The sequence below is a fragment of the Eretmochelys imbricata genome, chromosome 2 (assembly GCF_965152235.1).
Source record: "Eretmochelys imbricata isolate rEreImb1 chromosome 2, rEreImb1.hap1, whole genome shotgun sequence".
Lineage (NCBI taxonomy): Eukaryota > Metazoa > Chordata > Testudines > Cheloniidae > Eretmochelys > Eretmochelys imbricata.
In genome coordinates, this window is record NC_135573.1 from 1,446,866 (window position 1) to 1,472,516 (window position 25,651).

Below are 25,651 nucleotides of genomic sequence, written 5' to 3' on the forward strand. Positions count from 1 at the left end.
CAGAGGGATCGTGATAAACTGGAGAACTGGGCTAGAGATGTCAAAATGACAAGTTTCAGAGTCGCAGCCGTGTGAGCTCGTATTCGCAAAAAGAACAGGAGTACTTGTGGCACCTTAGAGACTAGCCAATTTATTTGAGCATAAGTTTTCGTGGGCTACAGCTCACTTATGGAAGGTGCTCCACTTAGGCAAGAAAAACCAAATGCACAAATACAGACTTGGGCGGGGATGTGGGGGGGAGAGTAACTGGCTTGGCAGCAGCACTGCTAAGAAGGCTCTGGGGGTTGTGGTGGATCACACCCTGGACACAAGTCAGCAATGCGATGCTGTTGCAAAAGCAGCAAATGCGATTTCAGGTTGCGTTAACAGGAGGTGACAGTACTCGTCGCTGGTCAGGCCTCGGCTGCAGTGCGGTGTCCAGTTTTGGTCACCAGTGTCTAGAAAGGATGTAGAAACTGGAAAGGATCCAGAGGCGAGCGACAAGGATGATCAAAGGGGTGGAATGCAGCCAAAGGAGCAAAGGCTGAAGGACCTGGGTATGTTTAGTTTGGAGAAGAGAAGGTTAAGGGGGGCATGATCGGGGTCTTCAGATACTTGAAAGGCTGCCATAAAGAGGGAGAAAAGTTGTTCTCTCTGGCCCCAGAGGGCAGGACAAGAGGCGATGGGGTCAAACTCCAGCAGAGCAGGTTTAGATTAAATCTCAGGATCAACTTCCTAAGTGTAAGAACAGCAGGACAATGGGACAGAGCAGGGGCCTGGGGAGGTCGTGGAAGCTCCTTCATGGGAAGTTTCAAAAGGAGGCTGGAGAGCGAACTGTCTTGGATGGTTTAAACACACAAATCCTGCATCATGGCGGGCGTTAAGACGAGATGACCCTTGCGGGCCCTTCTAACACTCTGGTTTATGATTCTAAGTATATTTGTAGCCTCCAGTTCTTTAGATAGAGCCTTAAATTACTTGTTCCGTGATCTTTCCTGGGATTGATGGCAGGCTAACCAGTCTGCTGTGAGCAGCAGGGGGACGGATTTCTCATTCCGCTGACATGGCTCAGGCCCCTGCCCCAGGATTCTCTCCTCCGGCTTGTTTCCTTCCTCTCAAAAATAAACTCTGTAGTCAGTTTCCCTCTCGGGGTCTCGTGTGCTAGAACAAGGGAGCAGGGACTGGGCTGCAAACATTTCAGGGGCAGGTTTGACTCCAGACAACAAAACCAGTTTCCACTGAGTTTAAAAAAAAAAATCCATGGACACATTTCTATTTATCCTGGGTGCAATTGCTGCGGTGCTCAGCGCAACTTGCTGAGCCTCAGTCCAGGGGAATTTCACCCACTAGGTTTTCAAGCTTTTCAGCCCTCACCTATCAGCATCTCCTTTAATGTCACAGCCACGTGTCCCGTGCCCCTGCTATTCCCCCAGGCCCCCCGGACAGGTGACCACCACATCCCCCTTTTGAACTTTTGTTCCCTGTCTCGCTCTCTCTTCATTTTTTCTCTGGGCTTTGGGGGGTCAGGTCCAGCTGCCGCCTGCACAATATGGCAATGTCAGAGCTGCCTCCTTGGCTTATCACCTTCCCATAGTGACAGCCACATATACTGGGGGTGCTCAGATTGTGCACTGGCATCTCACAAGGTAGGTACCCAGGGCCACCAGTAACGGGCAGGAAACAGGGCAAGCTGCAGGTGTCCCCTCTGAATTAATATGGACAGGCAGCTCTGTGAGGCTGCAGGACCCAGGGACGCTCAGACCCCATGCTGGTGAGACAGGCCCTGGGTCCCTGCAGGCTGTACTGCAGACGCAGAATGGGGGCTGCATCGCAAAGGTCACCCTTAGGCCTCCCCTCGCACCCACAGGCTGCCCCTCTCTGGAGCCAGGCTGCCATCGGCTTTGCCCGACGTGGGGCTGGGTTCGGGCACAGAGTGCCCGGCCCCCCTCTGCGCTGGCTGGGGACAGGCGGCTGCTTGGAACCTCCCATCCGCACGGGGAGCCTGACCCGGGAGCCCCCCGCAGCCGACAGGCTCCAGAGACTCGGGGAGCAGCGAGCACCCCTGGGATCGGGCTGCAGCTGGGGGAGCGACCATGCAAAGAGCAGCCCAGGGCGGTCACAGGGTCTGCTCCCGGGGGCCGTGCCCCCAGCAGAGACTGGCGCTGGTCAGTGGGCAAAACCCCTAAGGGCTGGGGCGCTGCAGGGCCCACTCCGCCTGGTATAGCCCCTGCCCCTAGGCGTGACCCGCTCTCCCAACCCGCTCCCTGGACACAGCCCCCCCCGCCGGGTATGGCCTCCTCCCCCCGCCCCCTCCCTGGATACAGCCCCCTCCCCCCAAGTATGGCCTCCCTGGATACAGCCCCCGCCCCCCGGGTATGGCCTCCTCCCCCCGCCCCCTCCCCGGATACAGCCCCCTCCCCCCGGGTCCGGCCCCCTCCCCCCGGGTATGGCCTCCTCCCCCCGCCCCCTCCCCGGATACAGCCCCCTCCCCCCGGGTCCGGCCCCCTCCCTCCGCCCCCGCGGGTCCTTTTCCTGTGGGCGGGGCAGCGCGACGCTTCCGGCGGCGGCTGACGGGGCGGGGCCAGGGGCGGGGCCACGCGACCAGGCCCCTCCCCCGCCCCTTATCCCCGCCCCCGCCGCAGCCGCAGCGTCTGGAGTCGTTGCGGGGCCTGCTCGGTGAGTGTCTGGCGGGGGGGCTGGGGGCTCGGCGCCGGGGGAGGGGTGCTGTGTTGGGGGGGCTGGGGGCTCGGCGCCGGGGGAGGGGTGCTGTGTTGGGGGGGCTGGGGGCTCGGCGCCGGGGGAGGGGTGCTGTGTTGGGGGCTCGGCGCCGGGGGAGGGGTGCTGTGTTGGGGGGGGGCTGGGGGCTCGGCGCCGGGGGAGGGGTGCTGTGTTGGGGGGCTGGGGGCTCGGCGCCGGGGGAGGGGTGCTGTGTTGGGGGGGGCTGGGGGCTCGGCGCCGGGGGAGGGGTGCTGTGTTGGGGGGGGCTGGGGGCTCGGCGCCGGGGGAGGGGTGCTGTGTTGGGGGGGTGCTGTGTTGGGGCGGCTGGGGGCTTGGTGCCATGCCCTGGAGGGGGGGGCTCTGTGCCGGGGGGTGCCCTGGGGGGGGCTCTGTGCCGGTGCTGGGGGGGTGCCCTGGAGGGGGGGGGCTCTGTGTTGGGGGGGCTGGGGGCTCTGTGCCGGGGGGTGCCCTGGAGGGGGGGGCTCTGTGTTGGGGGGGCTGGGGGCTCTGTGCTGGGGGGTGCCCTGGAGTGGGGGTACCGTGCCCTGCGGTCTGGCTGCAGGTGGGGGGCTTGGGCAGCGGCTGTGAGCGGCGGTGCTGGTCTCAGGGTGGGGGCTTTGGGGGTGAGAGTGTCTGCAGGCTGCCCTGGGAGCGTGGCCCAGCGAGGCTCCCGGGGGGCGATGTGTGTTGTTAGCGTGTGGGGGCTGATGTGTTTGGCGCAGCCCTGAGCACAAGCGTTGCCCAGGCCCTGCCCCGAGGAGCCTACGTGTGCCGTGCTGCCGTCTCACAGTGCCTCTGCGAGGCCCCACGAAGGGCCCCGGCTGCGGCCGCCCTCCCCGGGCTCCGGCTCCTCCCTTTCACCCAGAGCCTGGCGCACCGGGCCCTGCAGGCTCCGCGGGCAGCCCTTGTGTGTTAGGATGGCTCCCAGGCCTGTGCTGGGTGTCGCATGTATTTCACGTAGGCCTGTGTGAACCGGGGAAAGGGTAAGTAAATCGCTCGGGGCCGGCAGCAGGGCAGCTGTGTGCGTGAGAGGCCCTGGTCCCGCTCCCATGGGGTGGCACTCATGCCTGATGATTGCTCCCCTCCTGCCCTCTCCTACAATCTGGGTTTCCCCCTTGCTTTGGCCCTGACCCTTGGCCACCAGTTCGTGCCCACAGGAGGGTGGCAGGATTGCAGGGCATCATCGTCTTTCACCAGAGGGCCTGTGCTGACCCTGTGTCTTCTTGTGGGCTGTGGCGATGCCCATGAGCAGTGCCAGGAGCCCATCTGATGCGGCAGGGTGAGGGCCCTGGCTGCTTGCTATGGCATTTAACGTCACACGTAAGACTTATTGATGGTGTTGGAGCGGGGTAGCATCATGCACCTCTCGCTGGCCGGCTGTCGTGGAGCTTCACATGGACACAGGCCTCATACAATGAGCCTCAGATGTTCTGTGCCCACAGAGTGGCAGCTGCTAAGGGGCATTGGCTCTCAGCAGAGCGATAGAAGCTGGTTCGATTCCTCTTAATTACAGTCTGGCAGCGAGGGCAGGATCCTATCCGCGTGGGCCACGCAGAGAGGTCTCAGGAGAGAAGCGGGTGAAGCTAAAGGGCAGGAGGCTGGGCTGGCTGAGGGCAGGGAGAGCACTGGGTTCCCTGCCGGGGCGGTGCAGCTAGAGAAGGGTTTGTTTTGCTAGGGGCACAGACCAAGTGGGCAGCAGCTCCAGCATTTCCCCTCCAGATGTTGGTGTTAAAGCTGGAGCCAGCGTTTGCCTGCTGGGCGGAGCTGCTGCCCACTGACCCTGGGCCAGTGAGTGACAGTCGGTCGGGGGAGCTGCCAGACAGCCCTCGGGGGTGTGCGCAGCCCGGGAAAGTGGAAAGGCAAGTGCAGTGAGCCCAGGGCAAGTGAGCAGCTGGAGTCTCCTGAACTCTGTGCACTGGGATGGAGGATACGCAGGACTCCGGCCTGCCTTGCCAGTGCTCCTTTTGGGCATGGGCCGATAGCCGGTGCTTTGCAGGCAGGCCACCCCCTGTGCACCTGGCCAGCCACATGGGCTGGGTGTGGATGGGCAGGGCACACTCCCCCTGAAGCCTGACATCTGATGGCTCGTCCCCTAGTGTTGTTTGTCTGTGCCCCTGGGTGCTACCCCAGTCTGACCCCTGCAGTCTTGGCCTTGCTTTGCCATGTAACCCTTCTGCGGAGAACGGCCAGGCATCACTGTGGTTGCGGGTGGCTCTCATCCTGCTGCCTGAGGGTCGCAGCACTCTTGACAGCAGGTAGCTGGTCTGGGTAGGGCAAATGCTGGGCCCAGCCAACTCGGCAGTCCTGTCTGATCAAGAGGGCTGGTGGCCCCAGAGTAGCAGTCTGGGCTGGAAGTAGCACGGTGGGCATTTCCCCCGGGAAACCTCTCTGAGGGGGCGCTGAGCTCTTGTGCCCATCGGGAGGGGTGAATCCAGCTCTCTGTGACTTGCGCTGAATTCTGCACCTGTGCAGGGAGCCCTTGTGCTGGGCCAGAGCCTGCCTAGGGAAAGGTGCCCTGCTCTGTGCTGCCGGCCCAGGAGAGAGGCTGCAGCGTGGTCCCGTGCCAGCCACCTGCTCTCCACCCTTAGCAGCTCCAGCCCCTGCCCAGGCTGCGGTGTCTGGAGGCTACCCATAGATGCCCTATGGGTGCGGTGCTCCCCATTCCAGGACCGGAAGCGTCTGGCCTGCCTGAAGGACAGCAGCACTTGTGTTAGTCTCTACGGTGCCACGCTTATTCAGCAGGTCCTTGTGAAAGTGCATGGCCAGCGCTGCTTTGAGAGCTCGGAGCAGGCGGGGGCTGTGCAAGCTTCCTCCACAGTCATTCTGCCAGTGCCCCTGGATCCTGACCTGCAGCCCCCCCGGCTCCTCCCCGCAGGGCTGCTGCTGCCCCTCAATCCAGCTCTAGGATCCTCTCACCTAAAGCCCCGGAGCTAGTGCCACCATCCCAGGCTAAGGCTGGTGGCTGCAGGGGCCGCAAGCCAGAGGCCAGCGATAGCTCGGCTGCGGTACCCAGGGCGCTGGCTGGGCGCTCTGCCTCAGGCTGCCGGGGAGGGTCCAGGCGTTTAGAGCCCTTCCCTTTTGGTCTTAAATGTAAATGGTCTGACCTGAGCCTGGGGATTGGTTCCAGTGGTGCCGCTGGCCCAGGTGCTTTCTCCCCTGGTGACCCCACGCCAGGTTAGCCAGCGTTCCTGCGGCGCAGGGCCAGATCCAGGAGGCTCTGGCTCGTGCTGCTAGCCGAATGTCCGGCAAGGTCATCCCAGCCCTGCTGCAGCCGCACTGTCGCCAGGCCCTGTGATGTGCCCGCTACTACCAGGCTGATGGGGGTTGTAGGCAGGTGAAAATAGCTTTTGTGGGTCCCTCTCAGCTCGTCATGTGTGGGCAGGTCATTTCTTTAGCCTGGCAGCTGGCAGCATGGAGCTCGGCTGCACCCAGGTGCTGCCTTGAACTGGCTCAGTTCTGCAGCCCCAACGCCCAGGCTGTCCCCTGGAACGGGCGCAGAAAGCGCTGGCTTGGTGCTAACCAGGGCTGCTACGCAAACAGAACGTTGGGGATCGTTGGGAAATGGATAGAGACTAAGACAGAAAATATCCTATTGCCTCTCTATAAATCCATGGTACACCCACAGCTTGAATGCTGAATGCAGATGTGGTCTCCCCGTCTCAAGAAAGGTACATTGGAGTTGGAAAAAGTTCCGAAAAGGGCAACAAAAATGATGAGGGGTATGGAACGGCTTCCGTCTGAGGAGAGATTAATAAGACTGGGACTTTTCAGCTTGGAAGAGAGATGACTAAGAGGGGATAAGATAGAAGTCTATAAAATCATGACTGGTGTGGAGAAAGTCAGTAAGGAAGAGGTGGGTTTTTTGTTGTTGTTTACTCCTTCTCATACCACTAGAACCAGGGGTCACCCAATGAAATGAACAGGCAGCAGGTTTAAATCAAACCAAAGGAAGCATTTCTTCACATAACGCACAGTCAGAACTCTTTGCCAGAGGATGTTATGAAGGCCAAGACTATAACAGGGTTCAAAAAAGAACTAGGTAAGTTCTTGGAGGATAGGTCCATCAATGGCTATTAGCCAGGATGGGCAGGGAAGGTGGCTCTAGCCTCTGCTTGCCAGAAGCTGGGAATGGGCGACGGGATGGATCGCTTGGTGATTCACTGTTCTGTTCATTCCCTCTGGGGCCCCTGGCACTTGCCATGGTCGGAAGACGGGATATTGGGCTAGATGGACCTTTGCTCTGACCCAGTGTGGCCATTCTTATGATTAGACCCAGCAGGTTTTTCTGGGCTCTGGATTCCATCTAGCTGCTAGGCCCCTTCGCTGGTTGCCAGTTCTGTTCCCAAAATGCGCTGGGCGTCAGGGTTGGCGCTCATTGCTGCGGGCTCGGAGGGGGCTGCACAGAGATGCTGACAGGAAGCTGGGCTTGTGTGCACAGATTCTCTTGCTGCAGCTTTCTGTCTGGTGCCTGTTTTTCCAGCTCCCTTGGGGCATTCTCTCTGCCTGTGGCTTGCTAGTGTTTACATTCAGGCTGTTTGGTGCAGGTCTCTGGCTCGCAGAGCAGGTCCTGGCAGAGGCCACGCTTGGCGTCTCAGGCCCTGCTCTGCAGAGCATTTCCTCGGGCTCTGACAAGCTGCTTCTGTCACAGCAGCAACAAGGCACCCGGCATGTTTTGAGTAGCAGCATTTCTCGCTTTGCCGCAGTCCAGTGCAGGGATCCCAGAGGCTCTGTTGGTGTTGGAGCTCACCCTCCCCCTCTGCTCACCGCCCCCCGGTTGCACCTGCTCCCTGGCTGTGCCTGGAGTTTCTCTGGTGCAGATCCAGCCCTGAGAACTGGAGCCCTGGGCGACGGAGCTGCAGAGAGACCCCGGGGGCTGCGTGCAGTGAAGGGGTGTGAGCCTGAGAGGAAGTAGTGCAGAATGTGGGCTGGGCAGATGGAGCCAGGCTGGCTGCACAGAGGTGGCCAGGGCAGGAGCTCTTGCTTCCGAGGGGGCTGCCTGCCTTCTTTAGTGCTCCCTCTCTCTGCCCCCCTCCCTGCGGTATCTGAGCAGCACCCTTGGGCCCCCCTGCGAGGCAGGGAGGCGTTAGCGCCATGTGACTGAGGCCCAGAGGCAGGCAGAGTCCAGCTGAGCCAGGAGCTGCATCAGGTCCCTCCAGTCCCAGCCCAGTGCTCCCTCCACTAGACCCTCCTTGATTCGGAGCTAGCTGCAGAACGCGGGTCTCCGGCTCAGCATTGGCATGTGCTGCTGATGCTGCTCCTCACCCTGGGCCATGCCCTGCTGGGCCAGGCCAGACGCAGCCCCGAGCAGTTCAACAGCCTGGGGTGGGGGCAGGGGAGGGGCCAAGGCATCAGCTGCTACAGGACAATGGTTCCCAGCCGTTGTGGTTGGGAATAACACCTCACCCAGTGCAGTCTGCCTGAGTCTGCAGACCGGCACGCTGCTTTCAAAGCTCCGAGCTGCTCTGGGGCAGTTCTCCGGCCTGTTACCCAGGAACTCAGCCTAGATCCGTGTTCCCTTTTGGCCTCGGGGTCTCCCCAAATGGCAGCAGCATCGAATGGGCAAGGCTCCAGGCTAGTGAGGCACATCTAGCAGACGCTCCAGGGCTGGGAGCTGACCCGAGACCCCAAGGGGCAGAGGTTAGCGATGATGATTAGCCATTGGAGCTGCTCCCCTGGGGCCCCACGTGGAGTCTGTAAACCCAGACTGGATCTTTCCAAGTGCTCTGTTCTAGCTCAGCCAGGGGTTACGGGCTGGCTGCAGGAGTCACTGGGTGAGACTGACCCAGGAGGGCACTAGACCATCATGGTCCCTCCTGGCCTTGAGATGGCTCTGCTGCAGCTTGGGGAGTCTCGGAGCGGGAGGCGCTGGAGTGATCTGGGGGGTGGGGGGAAATGATCTGAACCCCCTGCGGGCTGGGGAAGGGCACAGGTGCTTTAGGCTGTCCCCCCCAGGAGGTGGTGGGGAGCCCTCTCCCTTCAGCAGCGAGGGGGCGCTGAGCAGCCTCTGACTCTGGCCCACTCGCCAGCCAGAGCAGGTTCCCTGAGGAAGCCCTGAGCAGTTTCCCAGGGCCTGCAGTGAGAAAGTCAGAGCAGCCCCCTTCGCTGCGGCTGGATCACGACCGCAGCTTGGACCCCAGGTGGGGCTGGGTACCGGGAGTCTGATCTAGTGTCAGCCTCTGCTCCAGCGAATCCCTGGGCCAGGGTACAGCCTCTCCTCGCTGGCCGTGGGAGGAGCAGGCCTTGCTGCAGGGGATGGCAGGCGGGGGTGTGTGTGTGTCTAGCACAGACCCTGGGGATGCCAATAGGGGCTCAGTGCCCCTAGGACTCGCAGTGCCTCGCTGAGGTGACAGGATTAGGATTTCAGATGCCATAAATAGGCTGCACTGCAGAATTACAGGGAGTTCCAGCAGAGCTGCTTAGTGGCACTTCCTGCAAAGTGTGGCCGGGTAATACTCCACCCCTTTGGCCGGGGAAATGGTGCTCTGGGGCTTAAAATCCCCATGGTGGTGACAGCCCCCTCCTCCTGTCCTGTGATGGGATTAAGCCACCTCTCTAACTGCAACCCCCCCACCCCCTGCTTTGTATCTAAGGTGTTCCCAGGCCCTGCTGTCACCCCGCAGCCGCCTCCTTGTGCTAATGGCTTCCTGTGCTCTGGTCCGGCCAAGCAGGGACTGACTGCCAGCCCCTTTCACCTCTGTTTGGGTTCCTGCTTCGGGCGCTAGCCCATGCTAGGAGCCTTGGGGCTGCAAATCGAGCAAGGTGACTTCAGCTGCGAGCAAGGTGCTTTTTCTTGGTGCTGAGCAATTAAAGGAGAGGTTTCTCCCTGTCCCCTTGGCTTGCTGAGCCTGGGCGCTGGTATTCCTACCGGTCTCTGATTGCTCAGGCTGTTGGACAGCTGGGATTCCTGGGTTCCAAATTTCTGTCAGTTGGGTAAAGTTGCGTTTTAAGGCAGGGCAGCAGTACCGAGGAGATGCCCTGTGTCCTGCTTGGCTCTCAAAGGCCGACATGACGGAGGGGTGGCTGGGCCAGATTTGGTGTGACCGGGGGCCACGAGCTGTAGAATGTTATGGTGTTAACAGCTGCAGTTTCCACAACCAAATGGCAGGCCGTGGGTTTCTTCCAGCCTTACTTGTCAGTAGCTTCCTGGGCGGATTTGTGGCTGTGCACGTCCCTGCACTCGCTGCATTCCTGCCTCCGGCCTCTTCCCAGCCCTCTGCTGCGGCGTGTGACGCTCTCCCGTCCGCACACCCGGCGCAGCAGCGATGGGTGTGACTGCCAGCAATGCGCTGGGGCTCCTCAGGGCGCCCGGGCAATGCTGTCTGGGATCGTCCCTTAGCGCCGTCTCCGCAGCTGGGGAGGAGCGCTCGGCTGCTGAGGCTAGGACAAGGGGGCAGGTTTTGGTGTCCGTCTCTGAGTCGGAGTTGTGATGGCTGTAGCTTTGTCCAGCTCGCTCCTCCTGCGGGGGGCCTGGCTCTGTGTGTGGCTGATGTCCCAGGCGTGGGATTAAGATAGCGAAGGACCCAGCAGGATTAGAGCGAGGAGGCTGCGCGTGAGGTGGGGAGCTTGAGGGGGCTCGCTCGGCGGAGAGCAGCCGTGTTAGACCTGCTGCCGCTCGCTGCGTGGCTGCCTGACAGCTGAAGCTGGCCGCGGGTTTCTCTCCCGCCCCCTCGATGGAGTGGGCTTGTTTATCGCAGCTGGGAGAAGGGTGGTTCCCAGGCAGGGCTGGAGGCCGCTGAGAAGGAAACTGCTGTGGCCTGAAACTCAGCAGGCTCTGCAGCCGCCCCCCCCCAGGAATCGGGCTCCGCTCTGGGGAGGAGATCCCCTCCGCTCTGTGGCTGAGACGATAGCAGCCTGATCAGGGCCTTCCTCGCAGCACTGCTCCGGAGCCGCCAGGCCTGCACAGCGCGGGGCACGGACTCTGCTTATTGTGGCATTGGCAGGCACCGACGTCCTACACCAACGCCACCCAGGGCCGTATGTATCTGAGACTCCCACACAGGGGGGACATCTGGTTTGGACTGAGACCCCATATGCCCTGTGGGGGCAAAGCAAGGGGCAAGTGACTTAGGCCCAGAGGCCTTGTTTCTCTCCTGGGTTGTTTTGGGGGCTTGTCCCTCCCCCTTCCCTTCCACCGGCTGGGGATTGCATCTCCATGCCTTGGAGATTCTCAGCCCCCCACTCCGGTCCTCCTCCACACCAGTCTCTGCATTCTCGCTGGCTGAGTAATGCTTAGATTCCTGGTGCCAGGGAGCCTGTCAATGGGTCAGAGGGAGGAGGTAGCCGGCCACACCAGGAGCCCATCCTATCTGGAATTGCCTGCCTCGGCTGTCTGGTCGCAGATCTCCTTGTTAGTCTGGGGTCCCAGGTCTGGCAGGAAAATGCTCATAACTATGTGTGGTTGGGGGGCGGGGGTGGAAGGTGCTCGAAGTGCCTTTGATGGGCTGTAAATCTCTGCCTGCTGATGTCCTAGCCAGGGGGAGGATCCCCCGGCCCCACGCCTCTCAAGCTTGTACCCTGAAGGATGAGGGTCGAGAGCCCCTGGAACATTGCAGTGCAGCGGCTGCTGTGATTCATGCCATAGAGGGGTCCTTGGCCGTCCACCTGCAGAGGGCAGACCCCAGGCTGGAGGCCAGCGTTAGGTGGCTCCAGGCCACGGTACAGTCCGTTACGGTCGCCCGCAAGGTGCTAATGCGCCTAGAACCCCGTCATTCGTTTCGCTGTAGCAGTGCCCAGCGTGTGCCTTAGAGTGCCATGCTGGGAACCCAGCCTCTTGCTGATCCCTGCGAAACCACTGCTGTCCCCTCGCTGTACCTACAGTCAGCTGCAAACAGGCCTTGCGGTGTCCTAAAGCTGGGGAGGGCAGGGACTCCAGAGCATCTATATCTTGCCTGCTGCCAGTGGCCAGTGCCAGAGCATGGACAGAACAGGGCAATCATCGAGTGATCCACCCCGTCATCCAGTCCCCAGTTCTGGCAGTTGGGAACCCCAAGGCAGGGGGCTGCGTCCCGGGGCTGCGTCCCTGACCAGCATGGCTAATAGCCATTGGTGGACCTGTCCTCCAGCTCTTCAGCGTGAGGGAGGCTGCACCTCTCTAGGTCACCAGGGACAGAACTCTGAGCTCATTGAATGCCCCACTGTCATGTTACGCGGTGGGGTGACTAGCCCGGGGCCTTCTCTGGCCCCTTAGTCTGTCCCTCTGGCCCCTGCACAGTGATGGTGGTAGGAGAAATGGGGCTCCCACTTACTCAATAGCCCTGGTCTCATCTCCCTGCTCCCCAGAGCTCTGTTCCTCATCCTCCTCTGGATCCTTGTGACTTGTTCAGAGTCCTGTGACCAGCAGGACTCACTGTAGGGAAACACCAGCCCTTTATGTAACTGCATTAGAATAGATCTGGGGCAGCTGCCCTTGTCATCTGACTCCTGCTGCACGTTGAACTAGGCTCTGCTTGGAAGGTGCAGCTAGTGTGGGTCCCACAAGGGGTTGTGAGAGCAGGTTATATTGCTCTCTAAATGGGCATAGCCTGATGCTTGTCTAGGCTGCTTCTCTGTGCCATGCTGCCTGGGAGAGGAGGGAACCTCCTCACTCTGGCTCTAGGCTGTAGTGCCCAAGGTCCTTGCCAGTGTTCAGCCCCCCTCTGAAAGGGTGGGGCAGGCAGGGGTACCATGGTGCTGGCACTGGGCCTGAGCTGTCTTAGCTGTCTGCACTGCATCTTGTTGCTGATGCGAGTGCATGGGAGGCGCCAATGTGCGTGGTGGTCCCCGGCATGCTCCTGGAGCCTGGGGAAGGGGAGGGAAGTTTGGGGGAGCTGTGCAGCCTGCTTCGCTGGTGGGACAGGCGGAAGGGGCCCCCCGCTGACCTGCTCCGTGCTGTGATGGCGTGGGCCTGGCTGGCTCTTAGCAGTGGGCTGTTAGAGCCTGGCACAGGTTCAAGCCCAGGCTGCCATGGAGTGTTTCTGGCTGCCCAGTCTGAGAAGGGGGCATCTAGGAGGAAGTGGGGGAAGGAATCAAGGTCTCCAGACACCCGCTCAGCAATGGGATTTGTCAAGGTGAGTCTGAGCGGAGAGACTGACAAATAGGCCCCCTGTCCCGGACCCACAGGAGCGGTGCTGCGGCCCCAGCTTTGAAATGGTCTCCAGGGCGAACCTTCAGTGGACCTTACCCCTGAGGGGTCTCGCTCTGCCTCGTGGTACATAAGAACAGCCCTACTGGGTCAGACCAAAGGTCCATCCAGCCCAGTATCCTGTCTAATGCCAGGTGCCCCAGAGGGAGTGAACCTAACGGGTGATGATCGAGTGATCTCTCTCCTGCCATCTATCTCCACCTTCTGATAAACAGAGGCTAAGGACACCATTCCTTCCCCATCCTGGCTAATAGCCATTAATGGACTTAACCTCCATGAATTTATCCAGTTCTTTTTTAAACCCTGTTATAGTCCTAGCCTTCACAACCTCCTCAGGCAAGGAGTTCCACAGGTTGACTGTGTGCTGAGTGAAGAACTTCCTTTTATCTGTTTTAAACCTGCTACCCATTAATTTCATTTGGTGGCCCCTAGTTCTTATATTATGGGGACAAGTAAATGACTTTTCCCTATTCACTTTCTCCGCACCACTCATGATTTTATAGACCTCTTTCATATCCCCCCTTAGTCTCCTCTTTTCCAAGCTGAAAAGTCCTAGCCTCTTTAATCTCTCCTCATATGAGACCCGTTCCAACCCCCTCATCATTTTAGTTGCCCTTCTCTGAACCTTTTCTAATGCCAGTACAGCTACATGGCCTCACTGCCTCCTTGAACTGGGCATCTGGGCCTGCAGCCCTCAGCTCCGCTCTGCTTATCTCACTGAGCCAGACCCTGAGGGAGGCTTGTCCCTCCACAGGGCCAATGACGCATACGCCCCGTTGCCAAAAGAGCTGGTTTGTTCAGTGCCCTGCACACAGCACAGGCTGGCCTGAGGGGAGCCTAGAGCACCGTCCAGTCTGTTGGACCCAGAGCCAGCTGAGCTGCAATGACCCCTGTGACGCCAGGTGAGAGCCCTGGCTCCTTCTGGGAGCCAGCACTTACCCCCATGGATCTCGAGCTAGGGAAAGGCTGTTCAGTCTCCCCAAGGAGAGACAGGAAAGTCCACGTCCCTCTGGGTCCTTGGTTGCTGGGTGTCAATGTCCAGGCAACTGGCTTTGACATTGTCTTCTCATCTCTTCCATTGATATGGGGCTGAGGTCTGGAAAGCTGGGGACAACCCACCCATGTGTCTCCGCCTGCCTGGAGAGCAAACAGTAGGCAACAATGCGGCATCTGGGGGAAACTGAGGCACAAACAGGACTCTCAAAAATATTACCAAATATTCCCACTTCGTCACACCCCCTTCCCGCTCGTAAGGGTGGACCCAGCCCAAGGAGGAGTATTGCCGATGGGAAGCTGGCACCGCAGCTGTACTGCGCATGGGGATAACTGGGGCTTGCATCTCTCACCAGGACCGAAGGAAGCACCCACTTCTGTGTTTCCGAGTGGGCCTGTGGGGGCATTCCTGGGAGCTGCTGGGCCCTGGGAAGGGGTGTGCGGTATGTGGGGGCTGTGCCGGGTGGCTGGGAGCTCTGGATGCCTAGGCGGTGTGACTGACGCCGGCTTGGTCTCACGGACGGTGTTAAATCCCGTGGGTGGTGCTGTGGTGGAGGCGGCGCTGTGGGGTTTCAGCCCTTCAGGCCCAGGGGGCAGCTGTGCTTCTGGTAAATTACTTGCAGGAGAAAGTTGGACTGAACCCAGGGCAGGGAACAGCACTGGCCCTGCAGTGCCAGAGCCAGCCTAGCACTGTGTCACGTGGGCAGGGCCAGCTGATGCTGGGACTTAGATAGGATTTCCCTGGATCCTCGTGGCAGCAGGCCCAGCTCCTGCTGTTGCTGCCTGAGAAATGAGCCCTGGTGCTTACAAGAAGGGGCGTTGCCCTGCTGGGGGCTGGGCAGCACCAGGTCTCTCCTGCTCCTGGCACAGCAGCTCCAACCTGGAGAGCTCTGCCTGCCAGCCCCTGGACACGGCCGGTGCTCAGTGGCCAGCCCTGTGCAGCACAGGTAGGGAGGGAGCCCGAGGAAGGGTGCTGGCCACCGGTATTCTGGGTGGGGTGTACTCTGGCTTCTGCTCCCAGGCCTGCTGGCAGGGTGGCACCTCGTCTGTTGCACTGCATGCCAACCTGTCATGGCAGGAGCCTGCCCAAGACCCACATGGGGGACGTGGGAACTTGGCAGCAGCTGTGTACAATGGAGTAGCGTGCATCTGCCCTCGCGGTTAACCCCATGGGCGCCTCGGCTGCAGCTGCGGCCCTGGAGACTACGGATCCCGGCCTGCACGCTGTGTGGCCAGCGCTGCTAGGCTGTCGTCCCCACTTCTGGAAAGAAGGAAAATGGGCTTGTGTCCGTCTTTGCTTCTGTGTGGTAGGCAGAGGGCCCGGGGTGGGGGGAGCCCTGTGCCGGCAGGGGTCCCTGTGGGGGAGAGCAGTGGGGCCTGGGACGAGGGACCTGGGCAGAGGGGAAGCCCTGCAGTGGGGTGGGGAGGGTCCTGCGGGCAGTGGGGGTCCCTGTGGTGGGGGGCAGAGGGGCCCGGGGAGGAGGGATCTGGCCAGAGGGGAAGTTCTGCAGCAGGGGTGGACGGAGGTGACCCTTGGGGGGGGGGTGAACGGGGCCCTGTCTCCCTGGAAAAGCCGGGGAGATTTGCTAGGGGACTGGGGAGCGGGCAGGGTCGTTGTCAGCTGTTGCGCGCAGGAGGCCTGAGTAACAGCCCCTTCCTGCCCCTCCTGCGTGGTGGCTGCCCAAGGTGCCTCGGGTACCTCCGCACAGCCTGTGCAGCAGCCCCCCAGCCGGGCGCAGGCTAGCGCTTGGACGATGGCGGTGTAGATGCGCGTGGAGTTCGACTGGGGCTCTGAAACCCCCCAAGCCCTGCTCTCCTGCGGGCTGTGTTAGACGGACCCTTCTGGCAGTGCAGGGACCTGCCACCCATGCAGTCACAGGGCACCCCGAGTAGGGTGACCAGATGTCCTGATTTGATAGGGGCAGTCGTGATATTTTGGGGCTTTGTCTTATATAGGTGCCTGTTTACTCCCATCCCGATTTTTCACACAGTCTGGTCACCCTAGCCCTGAGGCAGCCCCCCAACAGCCAGATCCGGACCAGCAGGGCCTTCCATTTGGCCTGCCAGGCGTCAGCAGCTCCGTACTGCTCCTTGCTGGGGGCTCCATGTCCGGACCGCCCGGCTCCAGCGCCTGGCCTCCCTGCCCGGTCCCGGCTGCTGTTCCCTCTGGGCGCCCGGGAGGGAAAGGGGCTGCCAGGAGCATGGGGCTGGTGGAGCCCTGTGGGGAGCAGGGGCCCTCACCAGAGCCCCCCACAAGGCGCCCCCTTCCCTCTGAGCTGGCCGGGGCCGGGTGGGAGCAAGGGGGCCTCAGGCAGGTCTGGGGCCGGGGCAGGCCTGCAGGCAGAGCTGAGCAGTGGGGCCCCCGGGAACAGGAGGTGGGGGAGAGGGTGCTGCCGGCTGCCCGACCCCCGTCTCCAGCCTGTGAGGGGGACGATGCTGGTGCTAGGCCCTGGTTACCGTGGCGACAGAGCCATGGGAACTGGGTCAGCCTGCTCCCTAGCAGAGACACCTCACGGCTGGGTGACGTGGGGCCCCCCGAGCGAGCCTGGGGGGGAGCAGGGGTGGGGCATGGGCTGGGGAGGAGGCGGGGGGGCAATGGGGGGACTGGGGAGGTCACAGGGGCATGAGGCAATGGGTGGTGGGGGCTGGGGAGGCAGCCATGGGGTGATGGCAGCTGCGGGCGGGGGGATGGAGGCAGCCACGGGGGGGGGCATGGAGGGGGGAGGCAGCAGCATGGGGTGATGGGGGGGCCAGGGAGGCAGTCGTGGGGGGGGGGTATGGATTGGTGGGGGGCTGGGGAGGCAGCTGGTGGGGGGCATCTAGTCCTGTCCGCTCCAGAAAGGATGGGTCCAGGAGGCTGCCTGGGAGGCTGGGCTTTGGGGGGCCCCTCAGGCTGTGGCTGGCTGGCAGTGGGGGGGACTCGGGAGCAAGGCCTCTAAACCCCCTCTGTGTGTTTTCTCCTCAGTACTGAAGCGGCAGTGAGCACCTTGGAACATGTCCCACGAGAAGAGCTTCCTGGTGTCGGGCGATGGCTTCCCCACTCCAAGCCCTGCCTTCCCTGGGCAGCAGCCTCCTGCCCCGCCAGCCTACGCACAGCCCCCCTTCCCGACAGCACCCTATCCACAGCCCCAGTTCCAGCCAGGACCCTACAACCAGCCGGGCTTTCCGCAGGGCCCGTACCCTCAAGGGCCTGGGCCGTACCCACCAGCCCCGTATCCTCAGGGGCCATATCCACCAGCAGGCGCGTATCCTCAGGGGCCGTGTCCACCAGGGCCGTATGTGCAGCCGCCGTACGCCCAGCCACAGCCCATAGTCTCAGAGGACCAAGGCTGTAAGTGATATTACTGCTCCCGTGGGAGGCGGGGCAGAGGCAGTGGGGAGGGCATGCCTGGGGGGGCTGCCGCATCCCCCTCTAGAGCTGAGCGAGACCCAAACCCTCCCAGCAGCCAGGCTGCATTCCGCCTGCCTGGAGTCCCAGCAGGTGCTGCCGGTCCAGCTGGAGGCCTCTCCCCAAAGTCTGCGGCAGCTAGTGGTGCCCTCTGACCTGTTGCCATGCAGAGCTGCCAGACTCCTTCTGGGGCTCCCAGGTCTGCTCTGCACCTGCTGTGGCCCTGGGGATAGTACCTGTGCCCTCAAGGGTGGGGGCGAGCTGCTGGGAAATGGGGTGAAAGATGCAGAGCCAGCCCCATCCCTGGGGGGCCAAGTGAGGGGGATCTGGGTTATGTGGCGGGCTCTGGACATAGGCTCTGTGAGAATAACCCAGAATCTAGACCTCAGGGAGACAGGGAAGCTGGTTAACCTGGTGCAGTGTCTATGTAAACAGGTCCCTAGACACCACTTTGCAATGGGATCCATGATGGCCCCTGTGACTCCTGGGCACGGTAGGGCAGCGGTAACACTCCCAGTCTGAGGAGCTCTCTGGGCCCCTCCATCCTGCACAGGGCCCAGAGGTCTGAGTGAGGGGTGGGATTTGGGGGCTGAATTGGTGTGGCTTGGCCAAGGTCACCAGAATCGCTGGGGCTCAGTGCTCTCCACCTGCCCACTCCCTGCTGCTGCAGCTGTGAGGGCTTCTCTGCCCGGGAACTCTGCCGTGGGGACAGCAGCAGTTGCTTCCTCTGGAGAAGAACGGGGAGTCCCTTGCCTGCAGCCCTCTTGCACCCCAGGGAGAGAAGAGGAGACTCCTGCAGCCTCCCCTCCCTGGGGCAGGTGAGGCCTAGCCACGAACCAGGGCCCTGTTTCCTGCCGGCCCTCCACCATCGGGGAGGGGGGCATGGTGGTGTCTGGCATGCTCTCTTAGCCACAGAGGAATTGCTGAGCTGCGCCTGTGACTGTTTGCCCCGGTGCGCTCAGCGCAAGCCAGCATGGAGCTCCTGGGGAGAGGATGCTGCAGCCACCTTCCCATGCCACGCTGACAAGGGGGCCAGTGGGAGACGGGCTGGGCATGGGAGACCCGGGGGAGACAGGCTGGGTGTGGGGGGCAGCTTCAGGCTCCCTCCAGCCCTCTGAGAGGCGCAGGGCATGGGCTCCTGCCTCCCCACACCAGTGCCCTCAGGTGGGGTGTGGCAGGCACAGCCATGCTCCTGACCAGCTCTGCCCACCGCTCCCAGCCCTGCCTGACCCTCTCACCTGCCTTTCTCGTCTCCGTGTGCGGCACTCCCACCACCAGACGGAGTGAGCCCTCCCCATGTGCCCTGGAGACTGGCACCATGGCCATCAGAGTTGGTGAGCTGCGCTCCTGGGGCATAGCCAGGCCGTGATCTCCCAAGGGGTGGGGCTGGAGATGTGGGGCAAGGTGCCGCAGTGTGTGCGGTAGAGCCCAGCACCCATCTGGCCCGGGGCCTGCTCCCCTGGAGCTTAGTTCTTCTTGGGCGCTGGGCTGCTCCTGGCCAGGGCCAGGGGGCTGAAGGGCTCTGCACCAGCTTCTGTCTTACTCCCCCTTTCTCCAGCTCCGCTGCACAGTAACTACCATGAGGAGGGGCCGCCCTCGTACTATGACAACCAGGACTTCCCCATCACCCACTGGGATGACAAGAGCATCCGCCAGGCCTTCATCCGCAAGGTGAGGGGCTCCCAGTGCACTGGGGTGCTTCAGTCAGGCTGGGCAGGGGCCAAGGGCCTGTGATCCCCACTGGAGGAGGTGGGAGGGGGCCCCTCTTTGCGTGGGGGTAGGGGAAGATTCCCTATGGTGGGGGAGAGGGGCCCTGCCCTCACCCGTGCCGTGTGCCCTTCCAGGTGTTCCTGGTGCTGACCCTCCAGCTGAGTGTGACCTTCGCCTTCGTGGCCATCTTCACCTTTGTGAAGGGTGTGAAGGGCTTTGTGAGGCGCAACGTCTGGACGTACTATGTCTCCTACGCCGTCTTCTTCATCTCGCTGATCGTGCTGAGCTGCTGTGGGGAGTTCCGCCGCAAGTACCCCTGGAACCTGGTCGCCCTGGTGAGCACCAGCCTCCAGGCCCAGCGTGGCTCTTGCAGCCCCACCCCTGAAATCCCCTCTCGCTTGGGGTGAGTGGGAGGGGCCCTCTGTCTGCTCTGGGGCAGGCTGGAGTCGCTCTCCCCACCTGTCGTGCTGTTCCCTATGCTGCCCCATCCCCGTACGACCCCCGCCCTGTGCTGCATGGCTAGTCTCAGCGCTGCAGTGTGCTGAGACAAGCTGCCGTGGCTGAGTGCTCCGGGGAGTCTCCCTACCCAGCTGCTTACGCAGGGTGCTTGTACCCCTTACCCCATGGTCTTGCACCTCCTTCCAGGAGTGCTGAGCTGAGTCAGCCCTGCTGAGGAGGGGCTGGGCGGTGCAGGGGTGTTGAGCCCAGGGAGGCACTAGGAGGTGCTGCGCTGCTGGCTCTGGGGTGGAGCCCCATAGGGGGCGTGTGACGGAGTGGGGAGGATTGACCTGGAGATGTTGCCGGGGAGTTTTACTGGGAAGGTCTGCATTGGGGATGGGGTAGCAGGGGGTGACTTCACTAGAGGGACGATACCTGAGCCTGTCACCTGAGCCAGGAGGGGGGATGGGGCCAGGTGACATCTTCTGCCCGGGGAACTGGACAAAGGCTGGAGGAGGAGCCGGGGGAGGCTGGGTGAGACGGCTGAAGGGGTTTCAGTTTGGAATGGTCTGGGGAAAAACGGAGGGAGCCCCAAGGCTGGGATCTAAGCTCCCTGCCCCCCAGAGGGACCTGACTGAGGGGTCCTGTTTGTACCTACAAGCTCTGTCTGGACTGTGTTCCTGTTGTCTAATAAACCTTCCATTTTACTGGCTGGCTGAGAGTCACGGGGAATCGCAGGAAGTGGGGGTGCAGGGCCCTGACTCCCCCACACTCTGTGACAGGGCGCTCTCCTGTGTCAGCACTGACCCCAAGCGCAGCCCCCTAGGTCCTGAGCACAGAGCCAATAACAGCCCCATGGCCACGGTCCCTGGTGGATCTGGGGTGAGACTTCATTACACTTGCTTTTGGCTGAACGCAGGGCTAGTCGTACTTTCTTGTCCCTTTGGTTGGGCGTGAGCTGGCTGCATTGGGGCAGGAGGTGGAGACCCCTTCTGATGGCCATGTGCTAGGCTTTTAGCAGGTGGCCGTTCCCTCCAGCAAAGGCTGTAAACCGTTCGTTCACCATTCTCCCCAGCTGGGCACTCTCCAGGCCCAGCCCCTCTTGGGGTTGTAGGTTTCCAGCTTTGGGCTTTCTGGTGCGTGCTGCAGACGGGTCCCCAGGGGAATGAGGCTGTTGTGGCACTAAGGGTTTATGGCTCAGGGTTGGATGGTGGTGCCCAGGCTGCTTCCCTGGCAGCTGGGGGTGCCCCTCACCCGGGTGCCTGCCCCACCCCAGCTCTGCTTGGCCTGCCCCAGTCCCGCCTCCCTCTAACGCATGTCCCTTCTCTCCAGTCCATCCTGACCATCAGCCTCTCCTACATGGTGGGGATGATCGCCAGCTTCTACGAAACGGACGCCGTCATCATGGCTGTGGGCATCACAGCCGCTGTCTGCTTCACCGTTGTCCTCTTCTCCCTGCAGGTGAGGGGGGCTGGGCTCTCTTCCTGCCAGCGCTCTGTCCCCAGGCTGGGCTGGGAGCTCGCTGTTAGGCCACCCAGGGGGGATCCCTTCACTAGAAGCCCTGTGGCTGTCTGGGGAATGAGGGGTTGGCATCTGCCTTCTCCAACTGTGAGAGCGGGGAGCCAGGAGCCCCAGGCTGTCCCCTCCTGGGGATATGGCTGTGCCTGGGGCCCTGGCACCTGTGGGTCACTGCCCAGCCGTGCCCTCCAGTCTGAGCCTTAGCCAGACTCCTGCCATTAGGAGTCAGTCCCTGCTGCAGTAGCTTCCCTGGCACCGTCTGTGCCTTCGTGCTACTAAGGGGTTGATGCTCCAGAGCCCTTGGGCTGGGGCAGCACCTGCCCGCTAACGGCTCCACGTGCTCAAGCTGCAGTGGGTGTGGATTGTGCTTAGCAGGAACGGCAGTGTCCCTGGGAGCTGGACGTGGGGTTGGCAGGATCCAGGTGCAGCCTGTGAGCTGCCTGTGCTGGTTCCCAGGGAATTCGCCCTCGGACCCAGTCATGCCATAGCCTTGCTTGGGGCTGGGCAGCCAGCACTGCAATAACCGGCCCATGTCTGGGCTCCTGGGGGAGCTGCCTGGAAAGCAGAGACCTGGGCCCAAAGCAGGGCTCCTTTCAGCTCCTCCAGCAGGCGGAGCAGTGCTGGGGTCAGGCACTGCCCAGCCACGAGGGCAGGGGCTGGAGACCCTGCATGTGACGACCCAATGGCCCGTTGTCCTCTCCTGCAGACCAAGTACGACTTCACCTCGTGCCGGGGCGTGCTGATCGTCTGCCTGGTGGTGCTGATCATCTTCTCCATCCTGTGTATCTTCATCCGGAACCGCATCATGGACATTGTCTATGCCTCGCTGGGAGCCCTGCTCTTCACCTGTGTGAGTGTCTGCCGGGACGGGGTGGCTGCATGGGTGGGAGCCAGGGTGCTCGGCCTAGAGGCTCGCCAGGGCCTCAGATGGGCCAGCTCTGCCTGATGAACCCCTCCCCCATGGGGATGTGGCTGCCTCACCCCAACTGAGAAACCAAACCCCCAGGGTCATGGGCGCTGCGCCCCTTGGGCCTTAAAATCCACCCTCTCCAGCTGCGAGTCTAGCTATGGCCACCCCATCCCTGTGCCCGTGGGTGAGCACCTTGCCGGAGAGCCGGCCTGGAGCTGTGCACTGGGGACAGCTCTAGAACTGGCATGGCTTCAGACCCTCTTCGTGGCACCACCTGGGAGCTTGTTCCTGCTCCTGCCTCGTCCCAGCTGGAACCACGGCTCTGCGGTGTGGGTGGGCATGAACACGGGGTCCCAGTGTCAGCTGTGGGGCCAGCCGTCGTGCCTGGATAAACGCCCCCATTTTTGAGATGGTGGCTGCTGGTAGGTGGGAAGGGCCAAGTCCCAGCTCTTGCTCACCAAGCCAGAGAGCCCTGTCTGGGCTGGCACTGGGACCCATCCCCTTACCTAGAGCGGGAGGGGTGTTGGAGACCCTGCTCAGAAAGGGAGGGAGGAGCTTGGCAGGGCAGTGTCAGTCATGGCCAGGGACGGCCCATCCCTTTGGATCACCCAACCCCCAGTGCTCTGCTCCTGGGTGTGACACTGTCCATGCCCCTCCATCCTGGCAGCATTTCGAGAGCACCCCTGTGTGCCGGGGGGCAAGAGGCGCAGCCTAGCACGGACCGTCCCTCCTGCCATGCCATGTGCAAGACGGGGGGGCTGCATTCTCCTGGGCAGCAGAGCTGCTGGCAAGGCCTGCAGCTGGGCAGCCAGGCATGGTCCCCACAGAAAGCGTGCTGGTGTGTCAGGCTTGGTGCCAGGACTGGCATGCACTTCCTGGTGACCCCCTCCCCTCCTTGCAGTTCCTAGCGGTGGACACTCAGATGATCCTGGGGAACAAGCAGCTGTCCCTGAGCCCGGAGGAATACGTCTTTGCCGCCCTCAACCTCTACACGGATATTATCAACATCTTCCTCTACATCCTGGCCATCATCGGCCGGGCCAAGGACTAGCGCACCCGCTGCTGCGGAGAGTAGGGTAACCTCCTGTGCCAGCCCCACCTCACTGCCCCCACCCCAGCCCTGCTCCCCCATAGCCATTTGCTGTGTTGTTTTCATGGCATCTCGTTGTTGGTTCTCGTGTTCTAGTTATTTTGACCCATGGTCACCTTACCAGTTCTTCAGGAAGGACAGTGGGGTTGGGAGCATCTGAGCTGCACTGGGCTCATGGTTTTGGAAGGACCCACCCTGGGCCATCATGGGATGAGGGACGCTCTCCATCCTTGGGCTGCCCGTGCTGCGTGGGGGTGTGGGGCTGGGTGCACAGGGGGCGGGGCGGGGGGTGTATAAATAGCTTTGCTCTGCGCCACGTCAGGAGCTGCTGTCTTGCTTCAGGGAATGTCTCTGCCTGGCTGTGTCCCAAGCATGCTGCTCCCCCCCTCTGCCAGAGGCAGCTCTTTGGCTGCTACTGCTCCTCTCAGCTGTCGGTAGCCAGCTGCGTCCCCAGCCTCCCACTGGTGAATGGATTGAAGCCCACTCTGGCCCCAGGTGCTACCCTCTAGTGGCAGGGCTGCCTCACACAGGCAGATCAGGCCTTGGCATTTCGTGAGACAACCAGAGAGAGCTTCAAAGCACCGGCTCTGTTAGCGCCTGGCCCCAGAGATCTGACAGGCTGGGCAGTGCCTCCCAAGCGGTGTCCCTGCCGGGCCTGGCAGCACCTGCCTGTATTCACTACAGTTAGTCATGAAGATGTTTGAGACCCTGAACCATTGGTGGTGGTGTGGGGGGGCTAACTGGGGGGGGCTGAGTGCAGGCCGCTCCCCAGAGTGCCCTGGTGTGCAGCCCCCTTGAGGCTGCTTCCCAAGGTGCTATGCATGGCTGGCCCAGGGGTGAGCACAGGGCTCTGCCCAGTTCCCAGCACAGGGCTCTGCCCAGTTCCCCTCCCACGAGCACCTGGTGTGGGCTGCACCACGGCCCTGCCTTCCTTTTCCATGCAGCCCAGCTTCCTCCTGCTCCAGGTGGCCAGAGGGCTGGGTCCCTGTCGTTCTGTATGTCACTGGATGCTGCTGTTAATAAAGTTCTGTCTAGATGTGAGACCTGCACCCGTCCAGACTCTCCTTTCCCCGTCCCAGCCCTCTCCTGGGGCGCCCCCTGCACGAGCAGCATCTACACTGCCCCCTGCCCAGAGGCCTGGCTAAACAAGCAGCACCAGGAGAGACCTGGGTGAGGCTCGCCCTGCTGGGCAGCCCAGAGACCACTTTGCCATCCCCTCTGCACACCAGTCCCTGGGGCCAGGGAGCTGCATTCCTTGAGTTGTGCAGACCTCTCCCTCCCTGTGTGCCAGCCCACTTGGCAGCTAGACATCGAAGGGAGCAAGGGGCTGGCTGAGGAGGCTCTTGCTCTAGAGCAAGGTTACTAGCCCTTGGGCTCCTGGCTCCCTCTCCTCAGGAGCAGGGCACTGTCAGGGCCAGGGGAGAGGACTTCAGCAGAGCAACAAGCACCTGTGCCTGCCCCACACACCTGGGGGTATCATGGGGCAAGTGGGGGGGCCTTCTGCACCATTTGGGCTCCATAGCACTACATGGCGCAGCCAGCAGAGACCAGCACAGAAAGATCGATCCCAGAGCCCCTCCCGCCCCCTGGAGCAAGGGAAGGCCCTGACAGACCCTGGGGCCGTGTAGGGGCAGGGATATAAATGCCATCTCTGTCCCGGCAGCCCCCGTGCCCCAACCACACGTACAGTCTCCTGGTAGCACAGGCAGGCTGTGAGCACTGCTGAGCTGCCTGGACTCCCGTGGCAGGAGGTTCTGGGGTGTGGTGCTCGAGTGGGGTCCCTGCACTGCTGCATGCTGCCTGGCTGTCCCTGTGCCCCGAGCCCAGAGCCACTCTGCACTCATCTGTATAAATAGGATGTCCTAATAAAGTGAGAATGTACAAAGCATTGGGCTCCTCTCGTCCTTCTTGGGCTGGGCTTTCGTGCAGCTGCTGCTCCCCCTGCCAGCAGCAGCTGGGTGCAGGTGAAGTATCTGTATCACTGTGCTGCCCTCTCTCCTAGGCATGGTGTGACAGTACCCAGGGTCCTGAGGCCTCTCCCTGCCACTGCCTTAGCATGTCCCTGCCTGCTGTGGGTCAGTCCCTGAAACCAATGGCCTCGGGCAGCCCAGGCCCGCTGGCTCTGTACAGGTTAGCCAACATGCTAACCCCTCAGTCATAGAACTGTAGGACTGGCAGGGACTAGAGAGGTCATCTAGTCCAGTTCTCTGCACTCATGGCAGGACAATTATCTAGACCCTTCCTGAGGGGGGGTTTGTCTAACCTGCTCTTAAACATCTCCAATGATGGAGATTCCACAGCTTCCCTAGGCAATTTATTCCAGTGCCAAACCACCCTGACAGTTGGGAATTTTTTCCTAATGTCCAACCTAAACCTCCCTAGCTGGAATTTAAGACCATTGCTGCTTGTTGTAGCCTCAGAAGTAAACAAGAAAAAAAAATTTCTCCTTTCTCCTTGTAACAACCTTTTATGTACTAGGAAAACTTGTACGTCCCCTCTGTCTTCTCTTCTCCAGACTAAACAAGCCCAGTGTTTTCAATCTTCCCTCACAGGTCAGGTTTCCTAGCCCTTTTATCATTTTTGTTGCTCTTCTCCGGACTCTCTCCAGTTTGTCCACATCTTTCCTGAAATGTGGTGCCCAGAACTGGCCACAATACTCCAGCTGAGGTCTCATCAGGGCACAGTAGAGCAGAAGAATTACTTCTCCTGTCATGCTTACAACACTCCTGCTAATACAGCCCAGTATGATGTTCGCTTTTTTTGCAACAGCGTTACACTGGTGACTCA

The 25,651-nt window shown here is 61.5% G+C and overlaps 1 protein-coding gene across 4 annotated transcripts; it reads left to right on the plus strand.

Moving 5' to 3' along the window:
• The first annotated feature begins 2,591 nt into the window (after positions 1 to 2,591).
• GRINA (glutamate ionotropic receptor NMDA type subunit associated protein 1) lies at positions 2,592 to 24,750 on the plus strand. Of its 4 annotated transcripts, none has more exons than XM_077809602.1 (7): positions 2,592 to 2,655; positions 16,776 to 17,141; positions 18,757 to 18,869; positions 19,043 to 19,243; positions 20,679 to 20,807; positions 21,571 to 21,714; positions 22,676 to 24,750. In XM_077809602.1, exons 2-7 carry the CDS (start codon positions 16,805 to 16,807, stop codon positions 22,823 to 22,825), a joined length of 1,074 nt encoding a protein of 357 aa, XP_077665728.1. In that variant the 5' UTR covers positions 2,592 to 2,655; positions 16,776 to 16,804; the 3' UTR covers positions 22,826 to 24,750. The 4 variants fall into 4 exon arrangements, with proteins under 4 accessions (XP_077665728.1, XP_077665729.1, XP_077665726.1 ...); XM_077809603.1 differs by lacking the exon at positions 2,592 to 2,655 and adding an exon at positions 10,085 to 10,251; XM_077809600.1 differs by lacking the exon at positions 2,592 to 2,655 and adding an exon at positions 10,287 to 10,671.
• The last annotated feature ends 901 nt before the right edge of the window (positions 24,751 to 25,651 follow it).